The sequence below is a fragment of the Rhincodon typus genome, chromosome 37, assembly GCF_021869965.1.
Source record: "Rhincodon typus isolate 14 chromosome 37, sRhiTyp1.1, whole genome shotgun sequence".
Lineage (NCBI taxonomy): Eukaryota > Metazoa > Chordata > Chondrichthyes > Orectolobiformes > Rhincodontidae > Rhincodon > Rhincodon typus.
Genome location: NC_063368.1, coordinates 19,069,365 through 19,092,466, shown reverse-complemented (window position 1 = coordinate 19,092,466; position 23,102 = coordinate 19,069,365). Strand labels below are relative to the sequence as shown.

The following is a 23,102-nucleotide window of genomic DNA, read 5'->3' as shown; positions in this document are numbered from 1 at the left end:
TCTGCTCACACCTAAAGCTCACTAACAAGGGCCTAGACTGGCCTGATTCATCACTACTCTACTGTAGGATGAAGGACTCCTATTACATGGAGTGAGTGAAGAAGCTGGATTGTTCTCCTTGGACACACAGGGTTAAAGTTGAGGCGTGAGGGGTTTTGATGGAGTAAATGAGGTCAAAGTTGCCGAAGGGATCGATTTTCCTGAAAATTAAATAGATTCACAGTCACCTTTACAAATCTGAGCTTTTTCCTTCAAATTCTGCCATAGTATGATTTTAATTCCTTGTCTTTAACATAGACCTCAGGGTGATTGATCCAGTCACATCACAGCCCCACTGGTATATGCAGATACAAGAAGTGAGGGTTGAATAAATTAAGAAGTGCTCTAAGGATGTCCACTCAATGCATTATTCAGTCTCCTACATCTGAGACTGTGGTCATTGCTGTTTTGGAATGGTGACAGAAGTTGAGTTTGAGATCTTGTCTCTGCCTGCTTCAGGCCTAACTCAGGAGCGAAACAGGCCTACAGCCTGAGGCCCAATCCATTAGGCCACTAGGGTCCCTCAACACTTCCCTAGAGACATCATCACCTCATCCTCCAGGTGCCCAGACTGTCTCCTTCAGTTGGGTCTCCAACCCCATGGTGCCCTACCTGCTGTCAGCCAATCAGAAAGCAAACAGTGTGCTCATTACTTTGAATGGCTACTTCTCAATGGTCAGGTTTGTCACCTCCTCCCCAGGCTCCCGCTAATGGCCCATCTCCAATCTTTGCTGAAATAATAATCATTTTCCTTTTTAGCAGCCAGTTTGTCTGACAGAGGGAGTTCCATCAACATTTCCCAGGACAATCCGGGAGGGTTAGCAACTCTGACCTGGGCCTAACGTTGGGGGTAAAAGGGCTAACCCTTAGAGAGGTGAAGCTACTCGACATGAGCAGTAACTCATTGTACATTTCTGTTAAATATTTGAGAAGGGTTTAAAAGTCATCTCTTTGTTGACAAGTAATTGCTGGCAAGAATCCAGCTAATGGATTGACTGAGGAATCAGATCCCCACCGACTCCTATAACAAACCCCATTTTGGTGCATGCAGGAGTTTGGCACAGAGCAAACATAAAATTAAAACACAAAGGGGATCTCTTAGAAACCAGAAAAAAAAAACCCCTGAAACTTCCCACTTCTTCATCAATCTTTCTTTTCCCAGTGACCACCATTTCAAAACGAGCAGGGAGGGAAACTTTTCCCCAGTGCTCCTGGGACCAGCCACTCGTCCTTCAAATAACGCTTATGAGAAAGAAAACAGACCATCTGGGGTCAGTGGCTGTTTCTTGGGATCTTCTGTGCACAAATTGACTGCCAAGCTTCTACGTTTACAGCAGCGGTGACACTTTGAGAAAAGGCTGTGGAGGGCTACGGGAAGCCCATGAAAGGCACTACAGAAATGCAAGCTTTTCTGTCCTTCTCTCCTGTTTCCTCCTCTACCACCAAGCCCCTCCACTGACTCCCCACTCCAACCCTCCCTCCACATTTTATTGTGTAGCTATCTGGTCGCACCTAGAATGTTAGCAACAGCTCCAAAAGGTTAGCCCTGGCTAAAGCTAACCACAGCCTAACAGGGCTAGGCAAGTTAAAACAAAATAAAGAAAATGTTACTGGCGACTGAAGATAAGCCACTTTTAACAATTATGACACGAAGAAGAGGACACTGGCAGTCACAGGCTCACGTTACTTTCGAACTAGAATCCCGCTCATTTTAAATTGACAGTCTTTTACAGTTCTGCTTCTTCAGAATGGTTTCTGAGAGAGTAGATCTCAGTCAAAGGCCCACGTGAATGATGTCAGAGTTTACAATGTGTTGAGTAACTCCAGTTCTCAACTATAAAATGGTCACTTGTTGGGTCACAGAATCCCTGGCATTTCAGGACCCAGCGAGATTGACTGGAGAACCTTTCGCCTCTCAGCGACCCACTCTGCTTTAGCGTTGTGTCTCAGATGGTTTGGTGCAGCTTTAAGTCTGGAACCTCAGCAGCTCCCCTCCTCAGTCCAGGCCAGAGTCTGAAGGTGAGAAGCTTCCATACCATCAGTGCTTTCCCACCCTGACACATGGGAACACTCAGGCTCCACAATGGCCAGAGATTGTTTTTCTATTTCTTTCTCAAACAAAACCAAGCAAGTCCCACTGGGTCCTTGATGGGTGAGGGGTGGGATGTGGGGCTTTGGGACTTGGCGGTGTGGGGAGGTTGGGGGATGATGGTGCGGTGTGTAGGGAGAGGGGATGGGGGCTGCTGCGTGGGGGTTGATGTGTGGGTGTGTGTGTGTGTCTGTGTGTGTGTGAGGGCACAGTAGGTTCAGAGAGAGAGACAGAGGGAGAGATCCTATGGTCGAGTGAGCGTTGTGTAGATCGGCTGCTCCCAGTGAGTGGGGCTGCGAGACTGAGGCACCGAGGACGGGTCGCTGATAGACGGGTAGAGTGGCCGCTGAGATGGGCCCATGTAGGAGAAGGCGGTGTAGAGTCCGGATGCCTGGCTAGAGGGGTTGTAGTAGGATCCGGAAGGTTGGTGCTCAGGGTAGTCAAACTGGGACCTGGTGATGGTGGGGAAAGCAGAGCCATAGTGTGGGAGGCTCAGTGAGGTGTATGTTATCTGGGCCGAGGAGTGCTGTAGCTCTGTGTAGTGACTCGGGTGAACTTGCTCCGTCTTGATTTGAGCTTTGGACTCGGATGCCGAGGAACAGGGGGTACCAGCTCCACCGTGCTGCTTGGCAATCCAGGAACTGCCCCCTAGCCCGTAATTCCCAACATACGCCCCTCCTGCCAGGCTTTGGCCATGACCTGGGTGCCCATTGGGGGGCAGGTACTGGTCAAACTCATGGACGTCAAAGGTTTCCATGTTGGAGATGACATCGTGACTCAGCTCCCCGATGTCCATATTGCCAAAGTCGATGTGCGGTTTACCCCCTTCCACCAGCGGGCGCCCATCTCGCTTGCCCTCCGCTTTCCCCGGCTGGATCTCCGTCTTCGGGGTGGTGGGAGGTGTCGGGGGCCCGTGGTTCTGGCCTAAACACGAGGGGTAAAAACGGGAAGGGCCGGTGGGGAAAGAAAAACAGACGAAAGAACGGTCAGACATCGGAACAGAGGGTTCTCACCTTCATCAAAACTTCGGGTTGGGGGTTTAGAGGCAGCAGGGTGGGCAAATATGTGGCCAGTGCAGTTTCAGTGGCACCATGTTGATGTGCCACCTTCAACGCAGAATGGGCAATTTCAGAGTAAAGCCGCCATAAGTATTTCTATAGGATTGAAAAACCCATAAGACATAGAAGCAGAATTAGGCCATCTGGCCCATCGAGTCTGCTTCGCTGTTCTGTCATGACTGATATATTTCTCAACCCCATTCTCCTGCCTTCTCCCCACAACCCTTGATCCCTTTACTATTTACAACACTTAAAAGGCATCTGGATAGGTAACAAGAATAGGAAGAGTTTAGAGGGATATGGGCCAAATGGGACTAGATTGATTTAGGATATCTGGTTGGAGCAGATGAGTTGGACCCAAGGGTCTGTTTCTGTGCTGTACATCTCTATGACTGTAATCAAGAACTTATCTCTGTTCAAAAGACACTCAATGACTTGGCCTCCACAGCCCTCTGTGGTAAGGAGTTCCACAGAAACACTACCCTCTGGCTGAAGAAATTCCTCCTCATCTCAGTTCTAAAGGGTCGTCCCTTCACCCTGAGGCTTTGCCCTTGGGTCCTAGTCTCTCTTGGAAGTGGAAACATCATCTCACGTCCACTCTATCCAGGCCTCCCAAAGGACAGAAACACATGGTTGTGTTTCACTGGACTGGGGGACCAGAGGGGGTCGGGTACAAATCACAGAAGCACAGATACAGCTTGTTGAAATAAGAGCTGGGGTTCTCACTATATCCAAACACAGAATACATACACAGGGAAATGGTGAGTCAATGCCAAGGATTAGCTCACAATCCCAGCTTGACTGACCCCAGCTTGGACCAACGTGTTATACAAGGGATATTGGAGCCACAGGCAAGAGGCAATGAAGATTCATGGTGATTGTAGGAAAGTTTAGAAAGTACTGATATGAGACACTCAAAATTCCCTGCCTTGGCACACTCCATCTGGATGTGGAAATATATCTCCATTCCATCACTAGGACACAATCCTGGAACTCCTTCCCCCAACAGCATTGTCGGTGCCCTCACACTGCAGGGTTAGCAACAGCTCTGGGGGCGCTTGGTCAGGTACAAGGGGTCAGTGCCTCCTTCCATCTTGCCCCTGAGAGTACTGGCATGGAGGGTTACTTTGCAGGGGGAGGAGGGAATGGCCTCAGGACCATGAGACCTGGAGGGAGGAGAGTGAAGGCTGGATCAGCTGGCAGTACAGATGGGCATGGGGTGAAGAATGGCCCAGCTGGCTCAGACCTTTGAGTATAGGAGTTGGAATGTCATGTTGAGGATATTGTTGAGGCCTCTTGTGGAATACTGTGCGCAATTCTGGTTGCCCTGTTACAGGAAGGGTGTTATTATACTGGAGAGGGTTCAGCAAAGATTTACCAGGATTTTTTTTCTCCTTTATTCATTCATGGGATGAGGGCATTGCTGGCCAGGCCAGCATTTATTGCCCATCCCTAATTGCCCAGAGGGCAGTTAAGAGTCAACCATGTTGCTGTGGATCTGGAGTCACACGTAGGCCAGACCAGGCAAGGCTGGCAGTTTCCTTCCCTAAAGGACATTAGTGAACTAGATGGGTTTACCAGGATGTTGCCGGGTATGGGAGGTTTGAGTTCTAAGGAGAGGCTGGATGGACTGGGACATTTTTTCACTGAAGCATAGGAGGTAAAGGGGTGACGTTATAGAGACTTATAAAATCATGAGGGATATAGATAAGTGAATGGCAGGTGTCTTTTCCTTAGGGTGGGGATTTCAAGACTATAGGGCATATTTTGAGGTGAGGGCAGAAAGATTTAAAAAAAGGCATGAGGAGCAATTTTTTTGCCTAGAGAGTGGTTCATGTGTGGAAAGAAATGTCAGATGAAGTGGTAGAGATGGGTATAGTGACAATATTTAAAAGACATTTAGATAAGTACATGAATAAGAAATGTTTGGAGGGATATGGGCCAGGAGCAGGAAGGTGGGACAGTTTAGTTTAGTGGTCAGCATGGACTGGTTGGATTGAAGGGTCTTTTTCTGTGCTGCAAGACTGTATGATTCTCTGACAGTGCTGGGGTAGGATTACAGAGCTGGTCAGGTTACTGGTGCATGGGCAGTAAAGCCTCAAAAGATGAACTTCACTGTCCCACATTCCCCAAATCCTCATGAAGCCCACCTTCTCCAATCTCCGAGAACAGGCAAACTCATCTTAGTTGTGAATGTCTGAGGAATTTGAGAGTGGGAGGTCAGAGTATGGCCCTGGTGGTGGATTGGGAGGGAGAGGGGCGAAGGGGGTGTGTAGTAGGGTTTAAACCCCGCATGAGCTCACCTGTGTGCTCTCCGTGCCCCTCCGAGAGCGGGGAAGCTCCCGCACCACGCCCACGGTCCTGAGGCACAGCCTTGTAGTGAGGCTGCCCAGCGGAGAGGTGGCCATCGTCAGTGTGACCCTCAGACTCTGCCTGGCCTGGCTTCATGTTCTTGCGCCGACGCGGCTGGTATTTGTAGTCAGGATGGTCCTTCTTATGCTGCGACCGTAGCCTCTCCGCCTCCTCCACAAACGGCCGCTTGTCGTTCTCATTCAGTAACCTGCAACAGAGACCAGACCCTAACACCTTTCAAACTGTGTTCCCAACCGGACTCCGCACAATCAGTCAGAGCGCACGCAGGCCACTCAGCCCATTGAGCTCTGCTGGATCTTTGAAAGAACTTTCAATTCACTCTACACTTCTAGAAATATAGGAGTAGGCTACTCAACCCTTTGAGCCTATTCTGTCATTGACTATGATCATGGCTCATCATCCAACTCTGTCCCCTGTCCTGTGTTCTCCCCATATCCTGTGATCCCTTTAGCCCATAGAACTATAACTCCCTCTTGAAAACATTCAATGTTTTGCCATCAACTGGGCTGGTAAGGTGGCTCAGTGGTTAGCACTTCTGTCTCAACACCAGGGACTCAGGCTCAATCCCACCCTCGGGCGACTGTCTGTGTGGAGTTTGCACGTTCTCCCCGTGTCTGTGTGGGTTTCCTCCAGGTGCTCCGGTTTCCTCCCACAGCCCAAACATTTGCAGGTTAAGGTGGATTGGCCATGGGAAATAGCAGGTTTAGGTGGGTTAGCTATGGGGAAAGCAGGATTACACAGAGATAGGGTGGGGGGTGGGGGGGGGGGGAGGGGTGGTGGGGGTCAGGGTGGGATGCTTTTTGGAGGGTCAGTGTGGAATTGTTGGGCCAAGTAGCCTGCTTCCACACTGTGGAGATTCTATGAACTGCTGTCTGTGACACTGAATTCCAAGGCTCCCCACTCTCTGCACAAAGACATTTCTCCTCATCTTAGTCCTAAATAGTCTACACCATAAACTGTGACTCCTTTCCAATGGGCTCCCTCCCAGTTCCTTTTTGAAAATTACTCACAATGCTGCTTCTAATGGTGAGGGGCAACAGAGTGTTCACTGGTAGCGCCATATTCTTGTGCCACCTTTTTTATATTCACTCACGGGATGTGGGCATCACTGCCTGGGGTCAGCATTTATTGAAAGTCTTAAGTAGGTGATGGTGAGCCACCTTGAACCGCTTCAGGGGTTTGGCTGCCTTTGCAAATGCCTTAATCTCGAGGTGCCGGTGTCGGACTGGGGTGGACAAGGTCAGCAGTCACAAGGCACCAGGTTATAGTCCAACAGGTTTATTTGAAATCGCAAGCTTTCATGGTGCTGCCCCCTCATCAGATGAAGTGCAGACAGGCACATAGGCACAGAATTTATAGCAGAGAAGAAAAGATCATATGAATGGCATGGGTGAAGTGTTGACAGGTTGAATAATAAGTCTCTCCAGATGATCGAAAGTGTCAGACAGTGAGAGTCAAGTATCAACAGCTGAATAACAAGCGAAGTGATGACCTATAATCTGATTAACTGAGGCAGAGAGATCATTTCTAAAAAGTTAATAAGATGGTGAAGAAAAACCAAACGACTAGAATAACATGAGGGGTATTAGAGTTGCATGCCGAGGGTCTAACCAAAGTAACAAGTAATCCAAGACTATACAGTAATACAAAACTGTACTAATTAAGGTAGAGATCATAAGTTATCAAGGTGATGGTGTCAAAACAGTCAGATCAAATGGAGGGGAGAATTTAATTTGCTGTAATGATGTGGAGAATCTGAAAATGTTTTGGAATTTTGGATATTATCAAGCTGGAGAGGATTCAGAAGAGATTTACCAGGAAGTTGCTGGGTATGAAAGGTTTGAATTATAAAGAAAGGCTGGATAGGCTGGGACTTTTTTTTTCCCCACTGGAGTGTGGGAAGTTGAGGGGTGACCTTATAGAGGTTTATAAAATCATGACGGGTATAGATAATGTGAATGGTTGGTATCTATTCCCTAGGATGGGGAGTTTCAATACTAGGGCCACATTTTGAGGGTGAGAGGAGAGATTTAAAAGACGACATGAGGGGCAATTTCTTTTTATACAGAGGGTGGTTCGCATGTAGAATGAACTTCCTGAGGAGGTGATGGATACAGTTACAACATTTAAAAGACATTTGGATAGGTACATGAATAGGAAAGGTTTTGAGGAATATGGGCCAGGAGCAGGTAGGTGGGACAAGTTTGGTTTGGGATTATATTTGGCATGGACTGTTTGGACTGATGGGTCTGTTTCTGTGCTGTATGACTAACTCTAACCTTCTCTGATCAAAGGAGAACAAAGTATTTGAAGAAGTGTCATATTTGACACACTTTCTCTCTCAGCAAATACTGTCAGACCTGCTGAGTTTCTCTAGCACTTTGTGTTTACTTCAGATTTCCAGCATCCACAGTAGTTTGCATTTAAAGTTAAAAGGAGATTGTTGGGAGGTTGAGAAGATTACAAGTGCTTTAACGGCAGTAAATAAACAGAAGGTGTTTCCTGTGGCAGGAAGGTGGGTAATTGAAGGGATTGGCAAAACAGCCAGAGCAGCTGGGGAGGTGGGCAGAGAGAGAGGACCCTGTATTTACAGTGAATTATTGGTGGCTGGAATACGCTGCCTGAAAGGATGGTTCAGGGTGATTCACCAGGAACTTTCAAAAGGGAATTGAACAATGACTTGCAGGAAGACGATACACAGGGCAATGGAGTGAGGTAATGTCACCATAGTCTTACCAGACCACAGCTGCTCTCATTAGGCAGAAATGAGTGGCACCACAGGTAGACAGGGTGGTGAAGTAGGCATTTGGCATACTTGCCTTCATTGGTCAGTGCATCGAGTATAAAAGTTGGGATGTCATGTTATGCCTGTACAGGACATTGGTCAAGTCACATTTGGAGTATGGTGTACAATTCTGGTCGCCCTGCTATAGGAAGGGTATTGTTAACCTGGAAAGGGTGCAGAAAAGATTTACGAGGATGTTGCCGAGACTGGAAAGTTTGAGTTATAAGGAGAGGCTGAATAGATTGGGACTATTTAGCTTGGAGAATAGGAGGCTGAGGAGTAACTTCATAGAGGTTGTTAAAATCATGGCAGGCACAGATAAGGTGAATAGCCAAGGTCTTTTCCCCAGGGTAAGGGAGTCCAAAACTAGAGGGCATAGTTTTAAGGTGAGAGGGGAAATATTTAAAAGGGATCTGAGGAGCAACTTTCTCGCACAGAGGGTGGTGTGTGTACAGTACGAGCTGCCAGCGGAAGTGGTAGATGCAGGTACAGTTACAAGATTTAAAAGATATTTAGACAGATACGTGAATAGGAAAGGTTTAGAAGGATCTGGGCCAAATGTAGGTAAATGGGACTAGTTCAGTTTGGGAAACCTGGTTGGCATGAATGAGTTTGGCTAAAGGGCCTATTTTGTGCTGTATGACTCTGTGACTGATGGTAGCTTAGCCAGAGTGTCATCATGTCAGGCAAGAGGAGAGATTGAGGAGAGTCCTCCATGGTAACTTCAGTCGGTGTGAGAATTGAACCCATACTGTTGGTATCACTCTGCATTAGAGTTGGGGAGGCGATGGCCTAGTGTCATTATCGCTGGACTGTTAATCCAGAGATCCAGGTAATGTTCTGGGACCTGGATTCAAATCCCATAATGGCAGATGGTGGAATTTGAATTCAATAAAAAAATCTAGAATTAAAGAGTCTAATGACAATCATGACTCCATTGCTGATTAATGGAAAAACCCATCTGGTTCACTAATGCCTTTTAGGGAAGGAAATTGCCACCCTTACCTGGTCTGGATTACATGTCACTCCAGACCCACAGCAACGTGGTTCACTCTTTAATTGCCCTCTGGGCAATTAGGGATGGGCAATAAATGCCCAGCGATGCTCATATCTGGTGAATGAATAAAAAAGAACTAGTCATCTAGCTAACAGACATTGGACTAATTAGTTCGGGCCTTCAAAGAACCAGCACAGACACAAAGGGCTGAATGGACTCATTCTGTGATGCATCATTCGATAATCCCGACAGTTTTCCCAAACTACATTCCTGAGCTCCCATCTGTCTGCCAGCCTGCAAGTAAAGATTCAGACTGCAGTGCCCCCATATGAGGATGCGAGATAATTAGGGCTAACACCCTGTTTGAAAGAGAGATGAAAAGGGGCTTGGAGCCAGGGATACCAAGTACCAGCCTTTTCGATTCCCATTTCTAACATGGGCCTTGGGCAAGACCAAGACACAAGGCAGGAGAGAAGTCAGTGACAACTGTGACCCAGACTGAGGGTAGCTCACTGCTCACTGGGCCTCAAGTCCTCCGAGGAAGCCTCTCTCTGTGTAGCACCAAATGAGTGCTGCACTGTCAGAGGCATAACATTTCAGACAAAGTATCGAACCAAGGAACAGTCTGCCCTAGGGACTTCACCCCACTCTCCAAACCAACTAACCTCACCAATTCAGGCGGTCTGCTCAGTATCGCAGAGCTTACTGCAAACTAATCTGCAGCTGCATTTCCTGCATTACAACACACTTCAGAAAGTCCTTTACAGGCTATTAAGTACTTCAAGACACCTTTCAACAGTACTTCATACACACTTAAACCAATCATTAAAAAGCTTTGAATAGAGACAAAGGTTGGTGTCTCTCAGGGAGATATCTGTACACTGACTGGAGTCTCTCAGAACCCCTGCACCTCCCTCCCTCCCTCTGGGAGATGTCTATACACTGACTACTGTCTCTCAGTCCCCTCTCTCCCCCTCAGGGAGATAGCTGTACATTGACTGGTGTCACACAGTGCACCCCCGTCCATCCCCCTCTCTCTCTCTCTCTCTCTCTCTCTGCAGGATGCAGCTGAAAGGTCTGCTGTCACAAGGAGTGGGGAGGAAACAGAGAAACCCCAAATTGGAAAAACACTCATTATTGTATACATAGCAACATTGGCTGGAAATTGCTTTCGGATGTCCAGAGGTTGTGCCAGGAGCTATAGGGATGCAAGTCCTTCCCTGTTCTTTTAAGAACAACACAAGGTGCTGAAAAAAGAAAAAAATTATGCTGGCACTTTCTAAATCACTTGTTAGTCCTCAGCTGGATTTCACTCACCCAGAGAAGCTCCAAAGATACAGGAATGGTTATGGAGGGGGGTGACCCTGGGGAAGACGGGCCTGTGTTGAGGATGACATGGGAAAGTTCAAACTGTTTTCTTCAGAATGGAGGAAGGCTAGAAGTGAACTCAGTTTTAGAGATGACAAATGGTTTTGACAGGAGAGACAGAGACAGACAGAGAGAGAGAGAGAGAGAGACACTAATGTCTCTGGCGAGTGAGCCAATAAATGGAGGTCATAGAGTCAAAATCATTTAGTAAAACCTCTCAATGGGAGACAAGGAGAAATGTTTGTCACTTGGAGAGCAGTAGGGATTTGGAATGCTTTAAAACAGAGATAGATTGGTTTTTGATTAGTAAGGGGGACAAGGGTTACAGGGAGAAGGCAGGAGAATGGCATGAGAAATATATTGACCATGATCGAGTGGTGAAGCAGACTCGATGGGCCAAATAGCCAACTTTACTCCTATATCTTATGGTCTTATTAATAAAATGACAGGAAATTGTAAGTGAGTTGGACGGATCTTTGAGCATCAGGTAAGGTACAGGGGAATAAACAAAAACAGCTGAGAAGATCAAAGAATGCACACCACTGTTTGAAAGCACAAACAGACACAATGACTGCCTTCAGGACTCTGATTATACAATAGTGACTGTCCCTAGCCACATGCTCTGGTTAATTCATTTCCACATTCCCCTGTCTACACTTTAGATGTGAAGTAATAAAGTGAGAGATATGGGATCCACAGCGTCTCATGTTGATGTGTGGAAGGCAGGACATTTCTCCAGCTCCTGCCTGCGTCCTGTAGTCGAGCCTCTCCACCCTGAGGCTGACTTACATTTTTTCTGTCTGTAAGTCTCAATGAAACTCTCAGACAGAAAAAACCTATCTTAATGCAATGCTTTCCAGAAACAGACTGTTCAGCTGGCTCTCACACTTGGAGCTACAGATCATCACCGGTTCCCAGGTCAGAACTTTCAAAGGCAATTGCATATCTCTCAGATTGACAGAGTTGAAGGAGGCCATTTGGCCTGTCGATCCACACCTATCTCTATTTGAATCCAAACTTGTTTGAATATCTTGTTCAGGAAAGTGATGCTTGCAGGTGGAAATATTCTACAGGTTTATGGATAGGGCCAGCACAAACATGGGTGAAATGGCCTCCTTCTGCAGTATGGCATTCCTGTGATTCAGAGGAGGGGTGGATTGGGGAGAAGAATGTAGAATGGGCCAGATAGTAAGCTTCTGAGCTACATAATGCTACAAGCTTGACTAGAATGCCCCAGAGTAATGCCCATCTGGAGTATTATGTACAGAATTGGTCACCTTAATTAAGGAAGGATCAAAATACATTGGAAACAGTTCAGATACAGTTTACTGGGCTGATACCTGGGTTGACGGGCTTTATCTTATGAGGAAGGGTTGGACAGGCTAGGCCTGGATGAGAAACGAAGGGGGTGACTTGATTCAAACATCTAAGATCTGAGAGGTCCTTACCCAGTGGACAGGGAGAGGATGTTTCCTCTCATGGGAGAATAATAATCAACGAATTAAAAATAATCAACGATTTAAGACAGAAACCAAAGAGACCTTGGAGTACATGTTCATAGTTCCTTGAAAGCAGAGTTGCAGGTACACAAAATAGCGAAGGCAATGTTTGGTATGCTTGCCCTTATTTGTCAGTGCATGGAGTAGGAGTTGGGAGGTCATGGCAGCTGTACAGGACATTGGTTGGCCACTTTTGGAATACTGCATTCAATTCTGGTCTGCTTGCTAGAGGAAAGATGTTGTGAAGCTTGAAAGCATTCAGAAAAGATTTACAAGAATATTGCCAGGGTTTGGAGGGTTTGAGCTATAGGGAGAGGCTGAATAGGCTGGGGCTATTTTCCCTGGAGCATTGGAGGCTGAGACGTGACCTTATAGAGGCTTTTAAAATCATGAGGGACGTGGATAGGGTGAATAGCCAAAGTCTTTCCCCCAGGGTGGGGAGTCCAAAACAAGAGGGCATAGGTTTAAGGTGGGAGGAGAAAGATTTGACAGGGATCTAAGGGGCAACTTGTTCACGCAGAGGGTGGTGCATGTGTGGACCGAGCTGCCAGAGGAAGTGGAGGAGGCTGGTACAATTACAACATTTAAAAGGCATCTGGATGGGTATATGAATAGGAAGGATTTAGAGAGATATGGGCCAAATGCTGGCAAATGGGACTAGATTAATTTAGGATATCTGGTCAGTATGGACGAGTTGGACTGACGGGTCTGTTTCCGTGCTGTAGATCTCCAAGACTCTGATTTTGGAACTCAAAAATCAATTGTTTATTCCTCTCCTGATTTCCCTGGAGCAGTGAATTGTGAATCCTCCTCTCCCTTTCTTTATTTTCTAGTCAATGGGATCAATTAATCCCTTAATTCAATGACAATAAGTTATAAAAATTCTAAACTTTATCCCATATTGCCCCCACACCAGCTGTCTGACAAGTGGTTGGTTTAGACTGGAAAATTGCAAACACTACACTTTGCAGAAGGAATGACAAGCCCAGGAATTGCCAACCAGTTGGTTTAACTTCGGTGATGGGGAAACTTCTATAAGTGGGCCTCAGCCATGTCCAACCTATTTCCTGCACTTCTGTCCTCACCCAAATCCTTCCCCTTCCACAAGTGCAATAGGTTACCCCTCATCCTCGTTTTCTATCTACCAGCAACAAAACTGCAGCGCTCCCTCGGCACTGACCCTCCGACAGCGTGGCGCTCCCTCAATAGTGCAGTTTGTCTAGAGGTGGTGTTGTGAAGACCTGCAAAGGTCGTGGTATATAGTCTTTCCAGACACTCAAGGTTCATCAACATTCATTTCAAATAATTTATATTTGCAATAAAATGCTGCGCAGGTGTGTTAGCCAACTGGGTTTTACACCAGATCACACAAGGGGAACAGAGTAGAAGCTTCACTCTGTGCCTATCCCTGTGCTGTCCCTGTCCTGGGAGTGTTTGATGGGGATATTATACATTAACAATCTGGATGAAGGAACTGAGGGCATTGTTGCTAACTTTGCAGATGTCACAGAGGTAGGTGGAGGGACAGGTAGTGTTGAGGAAGAGTGGAGGCTGCTGAAGGACTTGGGCAGGCCAGGAGAGCAGGCAAAGAAGTGGCAGATACAATACCACGTGGGGAAGATTAGAGGCGTAGACTATTTTCTAAATGGGGAAAGGCTTTGGAAATCTGAAGCACAGAAGGACTTGGGAATTCTGGTTCAGGATTCGCTTAATGCTAACATTGCAGATTCAGTTAGCAGTTAGGAAGGTAAATGCATTCATTTCAAGAGGGCTAGAGTCCAAGAGCAGAGACGTACTGTTGAGGCTATAAAAGGCTCTGGTCAGGCTGTATTTAGAATGGTGAGTGCAGTTTTGGGCTCCATATATGAGGAAGGATAAGCTGGTCTTGGAGTCCAGATGAAGTGTACAAGACTGAGCCCAGGGATGAAGGGCTCGTCATATGAACAGCAGTTGAGGACGCTCGTCTGTACTTAGAGTTTTGTAGGATATGAGGTGATCCAATTGAAATTTACTCAGAGGCCAGGATAGAATGGACGCGGAGATGATGTTTCCACTAGCAGGAGAGACTAGGACTCGAGGGCACAGCCTCAGGGTGAAGGGACGACCCTTTAGAACTAAGATGAGGAGGAATTTCTTCAGCCAGAGGGTGGTGAATCTGTGGAAATCATTAATGCAGGGGGCCCTGGAGGACAAGTCATTGAGTGTATTTAAGACAGAGATAGATAGGTTCCTGATTGGTAAGCAGATTAAGGGTTACAGGGAAAAGGCAAGAGAATGGAGTTGAGAAACATATCAGCTATGACCAAATGGTGGAGCAGACTTGATTGGCCAAGTGGCCTAATTCTGCTTCTGTATCTTATGGGACAATTTCGAAGTAGCTTTACACTCAATTTAAAAGAGCAGAGGGAGCTTTACTCTGTATCTAACCCCGTTCTGTACCTGCTCAGGGAACACTACTTGCTGTAAAATTGCACTGTGGATCATTAGCCAAAGCAGGAGTTGGTGTTTTCGAAAGAGGAGGAAGGAAACTATTTTCAGGATTTTTAAAAAAGTTTTTAAAACCAATGTTAGAAACTGCCTTCAGGTGTAATGTGAACAGGGCATATCTGGATTGTCAAAAACACTCAGATGGATACAAGGATCAAAGTTAGAGTTACTTCAAGACATTGGCTTCGGTCTGTTTCCACTGGTGAATGCAGTATGGGAATTTCCCCTTGTCCTCACATTCTGTCCATTATCTCTCTCTTTATCTATCTCTCCCTGTCCCCTCCACTTTTTCCAGGTGAACCCTCACTGCTCAACATTGACTGAGCTGGACCAGTCCTACACTTGCAGGACATAGCCATCGTTAACTGGACCATCCCTAGTTGCCCCTTGAGGCTGCCAGCGTGGATTGAGAGCTGTTTGAAGCTTCTTACTGCAGTTGGCATTAACTCAGTGGGGTTGGAACTGAGAGAGTTAGATACCATCATTTCTCTGGCAACACTCACAGGAGGGGAGAAGAAAATGCCAGTAGATTCCATTTGAAAGTTATGTTTTATGGAGGAGTGAGGGAGGGGGTGTTTGCTGAATGTCACATCTCTGACCCTGAACTGAAGCCAGAGTCGGCCAGGAATTCTCATCCCCTCACTCCTACACTTCGTTTCTCTGTAAATTAATCTGTGCCACACTGTAGCAAACTTTTCACAAATCCAAATAACCAAAACATAATATAGTGGCCATTAACCCTTTACTGCCTGCTCAGAGTCAGAACGAGGGTGACCCAGTGTCCTGTGCACGCTCACAGACAGTCGTACAGGGACTGTGTCACCTGGCTCGTAGCAAACAAAAGCTCACGTCCCATCAAGGCACTCTGAATCTGGAAACATTAATCATGCTCTCTCTCCCTGCTGATGCTACAAGACCTGCTGAGTTTCTTCAACAATTTCAGTTTTCTTCTGTGAATCTGGATTCAGTTTTGAAATTTACATAAAAGGAAAAATTGGTTTTAGTAAAAGTAACTCTAAAAAAGTGTCATAGAGATGTACAGCATGGAAACAGACCCTTCGGTCCAACTCGTCCATGCCAACCAGATATTCTAAATTAATCGAGTCCCATTTGCCCCAGTGTTTGGCCTATATTCCTCTAAACCCTCCCTATTCATGTACCCATCCAACTGCCTTTTAAATGTTGTAATTGTACCAGCCTCCACTGGCAGCTCATTCCACACGCACCACCCTCTGTCCCTTTTATATCTTTCACCTCTCACCTTAAACCTATGCCCTCTAGCTTTGAACTCACCACCCAGGGAAAAGACATTGGCTATTCACCCTATCCATGTCCCTCATGATTTTAAAAGCCTCTATAAAGTCACCCCTCAACCTCCGACGCTCCGGGGAAAATGACCCCAGCCTAGTCAGCCTCTCCCTATAACTCAGACCCTCCAACCCTGGGAACATTCTCATCAAATTTTTCTGAATGCTTTCTAGTCTCAACATCTTTCCTATAGCAGATGGTTATAAAAGTGCATCTGGTTCACTGATGTCCTTTAGAGAGTGAAGCCTGCTATTCTTTACCTTGACTGGGGTTTATAGGACTCCAATCTCACATCTTGCTGACTCTTAACTAGCTTCAAGCAATGACTCAGTTTTTTTAAACATCTACAAAAAGCACGAAGAGTGAATGCAAGCTGACCATTCAGCTAAGACCTAATTATGCTTCAGGAGCACACTTCCAAACGGACTGGGAAAGATCCACACCTTTTCAAAGGATAATAGATGCAAACTTTGTCAGTGACCCCCATATCCCAAGAATGGCTGATTGTAATCCAAAAACCACAAAGCACACAAAGTGAGGGAAGGCCAAGAGAATTTATTGCTGTGTAACCTGTACTCCAGTTCACTGCTCTCAGGGAGCTAAAGGAACAAGGCTGTTTTTAACTGCATGCCTCTATCAAGCAATGCTGATAGAGGAAAACCTAGTGCCAACCTTCATCATGCTGCCTGCTCCAATCTTTCAACCCCACCCCGTATAAATGCACGCACCAATCCCACCAACCTCACCACTTGAGGTTCCACAGAATGGGAGACAGCAGTATCATTATCAAAAATTACTAATGCTCAAAAGTGGATCAATTGTGATGCTCACCTGGCCAAGTCCAGACACCCTGCCACACCAACTACAATGGCTTGCATTTATATCATGGCTTTAGTGTGGAAAACCATCCCAAGGTAACAGGATGATAGCCTGACAAAGCTGAACCAAGACCCAGAAGGAGATACTAGGCCAGACAACCAATAGATTAGTCAAATATGCAGGTCTGAGGAACATCTTGGAGAGAGAGTGAAAGGCAGGTGAAGAGGTTTTGCAAGAGAATTCCAGAGCTTCGGCTCAGAGGCTCTGAGGGTCGAGAGGCTGAAAAAGCTCAGACTGTGAGGTAGGAGGCAGTGGAAGGATTTGAACACAAGGAGAAGAGTTTTAAAAATCAAGGTGTTGCTTGACCAGGAGCCAATGCAGGTCAGTGAGTAAGGGGTGGGGGCAATGATGGATGACCAGGAGTTGGTACAAGGTAAGGATACAATGGGGGAAAGACTGAAGTTTCTGAAACTGGGAGACGGACCAGAAAAGCCTTGGAAAATTCAGGTGTGGAGATAACATGGGTCTCCTCCTGGATTCACTTACAGCTGAGAATGAGCTCAGAGAGGATTTGAAGATTAGAACTGATGGGCAGATGTCTATTATTAATTATTACAAGCTCCCTGAAATGTTGGGGGTGTTTAAGGTGACATTGAACTTGCTTTTATTGATGTATGTCATTACCAAGGCTGTTCTCTTGGCCTGATGTACATCAATTGATCATCAAATACAACAGCATAAGAAATTATTCCTTCTGCCTAATCGACAATTAAAGAATCTTTGCCAAAGCTGCCTCTGATTAAAGGTTTATTTCCCAACCAGATGACTGATTAACTCAACCTCCCACAGTCCTAGTCAGATCAATCCCATCTCCATCCACGGATGGGAAGAGGGTTTTGGAATGATTGCTGGATTGACGAGACTGAAAATCCTCTTTTGCCCCTTGGTGCCCTCCTGCTTTCTCCGAACCCTTTCCCATGTTTCACTCATCTCCTCATAGCCACATGCCTGGACAGGAGTTACAAGACCAGCTCCAGAGTGACTGAACAACATCAGAAACCACAGACAGCTGGATTTCTGTCTCCAGCTCCCTACCGGATGCCAGTTACTCACCTTGTTATAAATAGCCGAGAGTTTATTTTTGCAAACTCAGTTACATTTTGCTGGTAAGCTGTTCCGATTCCACCCCAAATAACCCCTTCAACCTTTTCTTTAGATAAAAAAAAATCGTTGTTTGCATATTTGAGCCAGTAGTCGAGAAAACATCCTATTTTTCAGCCCCATCCCATTCATCCCAACCGTGCCGTTCCACCCCTACCACTCCCAACCCCCTTTCCCCAACTTTAAATATCGCCAGAATTCAGGAAGTTAATTTTTCTCTTATTTGTCTGTCTTTGGGAATTGTGGGTGTCACTGTCTGGGCCAACATTCATTGTTCATCCTTAAATGCCTTTGAGCTATCTTCCTGAACCACTGCATTCCATATGGCACAAGTGTATGGTTACCCAATTGGTGTGGGGAAGGATATTTTCACTAATTTTTGACTATCATATCCAAGTGTCTTGAGGCCATTTCAGGGCGCAGTTAAGATTCAACCACGTTACTGTGAATCTGGAGTCACACGTAGGCCAGACCAGGTAAGTATGGCAGATTTCCTTCTCTAAAGAATATCAGTGAACCAGAAATTTTTAAAAAGTTCAGTCAGGGGGGTGGTGTTTATCTTCTGGGCTAGACCGGCATTTATTGCCCATCCCTAATTACCCAGAGGGCAGTTAAGAGTCAACCACATTGCTGTGAGTCAGAAGTCACATGACACTAGATTATAGTCCAACAGGTTCATTTGAAATCAAAAACTTCCAGAGTGCTTTGAAGGAGCAGTGCTACGAAAGTTTGTGATTTCAAATAAGCCTGTTGGACTATAACCTGGTGTCATGTGATTTCTGACTTTGTCCACCCCAGTCCAACACTGGCACCTCCACATCAGACTGGGCAAGGGTGGCAGATTTCCTTCCCTAAATGAATCAGGTCAATAATCAACAACATTCACTATTTCTTTTTTAAATTCCAGATTTTCTGAATTGAATTTAGTTTACAGCAGGTCGCTGTGATGGGAATTGAGCCCATGTCCCTAGATCATTAGCCCGTGCTTCTGGATTACTTGCCCAGTGACGACACCGCTGCACCATTAGGCCCAGTTAGTGTAAGGATGGGTGTTTGTGGGCAGGTCATGGATACACATGATGATGAAGAGTACAAAGATCTGGGAAGGTTGGAGCACTGGATGAGATGAGAAATAGGGAAGGGATGGGGGAGGTGAGGCCATGGAGGGATTTGTAAACAAGGTTCAGAGTCTTAAAGTTGGAGCGTTGTCTGATCTGGGGAGCCCACGCAAGTCAGTGAGACCAAGGCTGATAGGTGAATGGGAGGATGAGGGTTCAAATCTAGCAGCAGGGTCCTGGATGAGGTGGGGGGCTAGACAGTGGGATATCAGTCAGGACAATAATGGATAAATCAATTGATCAAAGCAGAGGAGAAACAGAAGATTGATCAGTACTCGACGATAAAGTGAACATCTGAACCAGAACATGATAACCTTCTGCTGATTTATTGATCAGCTTTCTTTTCCAGTTTGAAGTTTAATATTTTATTCTCTTTAATTACGATATGAGTGAGAAACACAACAAATTGCATTTCAATAGCATCCTTTACAACCTCAGGAAATTCCAAAGGGTCTCATGGCTAATGAATTGTTTTTGAAGGGCAGTCATGGCTCAAATGTAGCAAACAGATTTTCACGACAGCAAACACATCAGTGAGAAAAATGTTTTTTAAGTGTTAGTTTGATACTAAAAAGATAATTATTGGCCAAGACACAGGAGTAGGGGTGAAATTTCCCCTACTCCTCTTCATATCATGGCTGTCAAAATATTCATGTACACCTGTTCCTCCGACAGTGCAGCGCTCCCTCAGCCCTGACCCTCTGACAGCACGGCGCTCCCTCAGCCCCGACCCTCCAACAGTGCGGCGCTCCCTCGGTAACACACCAGGAGTGTCTGCCTGTCTGTTTACACTCTGGGGTGTTTCAATTTCAGAATATTGCCAGGTGAGAGTGCTGCCCATGGTCACCTTGACAAGAATGTTTTGGCAGGAGGTGGGGGTTGCAGAGCACAGGGTCTCAGCTGCTTCCTCATTCGTCTAGTGGCAATCATTTTGCTTTCTCTCAGTGTGGACAATACACAATATCATCAGAAATTCCTGCCAGTGCACCTCACGCAAACCCATGGTGGTTCGGAGCAGCCATGATCTTCCTCAATGGCTGACTGGAATGGAGGTGCTGAATGACCCATCGTGTTCCTGTTCCTCCTCTTTTCACCAGCACAGCTCCCACGAATCACCACAATGGAACACCCACTTCCAAGGTGAGGACCTCTCCTTGGCATCAATGTGACACCCAGCATAACACCCTCCCAAGTGCCTCCACCTCCTTTGTACTGAAGCAGTGAGTCACATCCATGGAGCCAGTCCAACTTGATCCATCACACCCTCTTATTGGATAGCCGCTCTGACTCCTGCCCAACTCCACTGAGGGTCTCCCCTGTTCCAGCACACATTGCAATCTGATTGTTCCTCATTTGGTGATTTGCTGTTGACTCCATCAATCCCACTGCAAGCTCACAGGCAATTTGCACAGAGAGAAACAGTTGGGTTGGGGGCAGTTCCTCTCTCTCTCTCTCTCTCTCTCTCTCTCTCTTTCTTTCTTTCCTGCTAGTATTGTCTTTGTTGACAATATAACTCTGTCCTCACCACTGCAACCCCCTCCACCCCACTACACTCCTCCTTCCCTGGTCTCTCCCCATCAAAGGACATGCCTTTGTTTCTCAGACTGGCAACGTTATCCTTTCTTCTTTAGGTTTCCCTGTCTACACTTCGTTCCCCCTCAAACTTTGTCCATTTTTCTGCCTCACTCTGCTCTCCAATTTCTTGACCATACCATCTGACAACTCATCCTTTTTTCCATGTTGTTCACTATCTGCCCCAGTCTATCCTTTGTTCCTATTCCCCATTCCCTCTCTTTGAAGCTTCTCATTCCTTGCCCAGTTTCCTCTATCCCTTTTATTTGTCGGAGGATTTTTTCCTCCCTCAGTCCATCTCTCATGCTCACTCCAACCCCTTTTTTCCCCCCCGTAATTGCCCACCTTTCTCCTTTCCCAATCCCTCTTCCCTCTGTTCATTCTGTCTCTCCCCGCTCAGTCAACCTGAGCCTTTCAGCACCTCCTCCCTCACTCTTTGTATATTTTGTACTTTTCATTTGTCCCTCACTGAAGATTCAGGAAAGGCTTTTCCTTGCAAATCCCTCTGAACCCAATTCCCTGGCCCATTCCAATTCAGAATTTCTTCCAATTGGGAATAACAAGACAAAGGTCTGCAAACATTTTGAATGCATTCTCACAGACTAAACAAAGGCAGCAATATTTACAAAGTAATGATTGAAATTCACTTTGCTTTGTACAATTTAGCTGTTCATTGAGAAGTAATTAACTTAATGACAAGCCAGTTGGAACCTGTAAAAGTAGCAAATAAATATCAGCCAAAAAGTTTGGAATCAACGCAGGAAGTTCTGGCAACAGTGGGTTCCTATTTCGGTGTATCTGCAGTCTGCGTTAGATGGAAAATGACTGGCAAATGCTTCTGAAGGACTGGTACAAAAATCCGGCTGAACTAACCACTATTTAAATTAGACCAGATCTCCATAAACGATTTTCAATTCCCAAAATCTTTGTCGCCCCTAAACCCGGCTGAAAAGTTAGCACCTCTCAACCCAGGGTTGAAGAGCTTTGACAAAAGGCATTTCGTTTCTCTGTCCAGCCTGCCTTACAATGGAAACAAAATTTAAAACAAAACCCAGAAAGCGCTAAGCAAAAATCCGCATCTGAGTAGCACAAACAGCTCACGTCGCGTATCCACCGTCCCTCTATTCGGCTGGAGGGTGTTGGCATCTGAAATGCTCTAAGGGGAAAGGGGTTTTAACCCTCAAGAACTCACCTCCAGAAACACACGCAGAAATTGCTGGAGAAACTCAACAGGTTTGGCAGCATCAGCGGAGACAGAAACAGAGTTAACGTTTCAAATCCAGTATGAATGTTCTGAATGTTACAACTCAAGAAAGATCAATTCCGCAGGAGAGATATACCAGACTTGAATCATTAACTCTCTCTCTCTCTCTCTCTCTCTCTCCACAGATGCTGCCAGACCTGCTGAGCTTTTCCAGCTAGTTCTGTGTTTGTTTCTGAAAGCCAGCATCCTCAGTTCTGAGGAAGGGTCACCGGACACACAACGTTAGCTCGGATTTCTCTCCACAGATGCTGCTAGACCTGCTGAGCTTTTCCAGCAATTTCTGGTGTTTTTTGCTCAGTTCTTTAGGGGATTTTTTTTGTGTGTCTTGAACTCACCTCCAGAGTTTGCCCAGAGTCTTGCTAAGCTCTGCATTGTGGAGATGTGGGTATTGATCTGCCAGTTTTCTTCTTGCGGCCTGAGCCCACACCATGAAGGCGTTCATAGGTCTCTTGACATGAGGCTTATTCTTAGAGGAGCCGTTGACTCGGACCGGCATGGGCACTAGGGTCCAGTCATAACCTTCCAGCACTTGGCTCACCGCTTCTCGGATGCACAGCGGAAATTTGTCCTCCTCGCTCTCCCGTTTGCCACTGCCTTCCTCGGTGCCAGCCTGGAACTTTTCATCTCCATCAGGAGCGAGAGAGGATCCAGGAGAAACCACCGACTCACTCTCTGAGCCTCCCGAGCTCGCCACGTCTGACACGCTCCGATCATCCGACATGGTCCCTTCCAAGTAAAAAAAAATAAACCCGATTACAGCTCGCTAATGGTTAGCAACAACAGCACACACACACACACACACACACACACACACAATCTACTGCCGCCTTTATATAAAAAAATTCATTCCCCGGAACACAAACTCCTTCCTTTTTCAGACACACACTCAGAGAAGGGCAGACAGAAGAAGAAGAAAAAGTTTTTTTTTGGAAGTTGTCAAACTTGTTTTGCACCTTAAGATTTGTCAATGTCGGCTCTTCAGCGCTTGAGAAATTCCAACTAACTTTCTGTGTAGGTTCTGCAGGTCCCTCCAGAGTTACAACGTGAGTTCTGTTTTTCTCTTGGTGTTGAAAGATTTAATTAAAAAGCAAACAGTGGGCATCATCCGATGGAATGAGTTGTCCTCTCAGCCCTGGGATGCTCCTTGCTTTTCCCCCCCTCCCCC

The 23,102-nt window shown here is 46.2% G+C and overlaps 1 protein-coding gene across 1 annotated transcript; it reads right to left on the bottom strand.

Moving 5' to 3' along the window:
- Positions 1-259: 259 nt before the first annotated feature.
- Positions 260-23,073, bottom strand: sox10 (SRY-box transcription factor 10). Its single transcript, XM_020519973.2, has 4 exons — positions 22,891-23,073; positions 22,273-22,663; positions 5,490-5,746; positions 260-3,052 (listed from the first exon to the last, which is right to left on the bottom strand). The coding sequence occupies exons 2-4, from the start codon at positions 22,656-22,658 to the stop codon at positions 2,373-2,375; spliced, it is 1,323 nt and encodes a 440-aa protein (XP_020375562.1). The 5' UTR covers positions 22,659-22,663; positions 22,891-23,073; the 3' UTR covers positions 260-2,372.
- Positions 23,074-23,102: the final 29 nt, after the last annotated feature.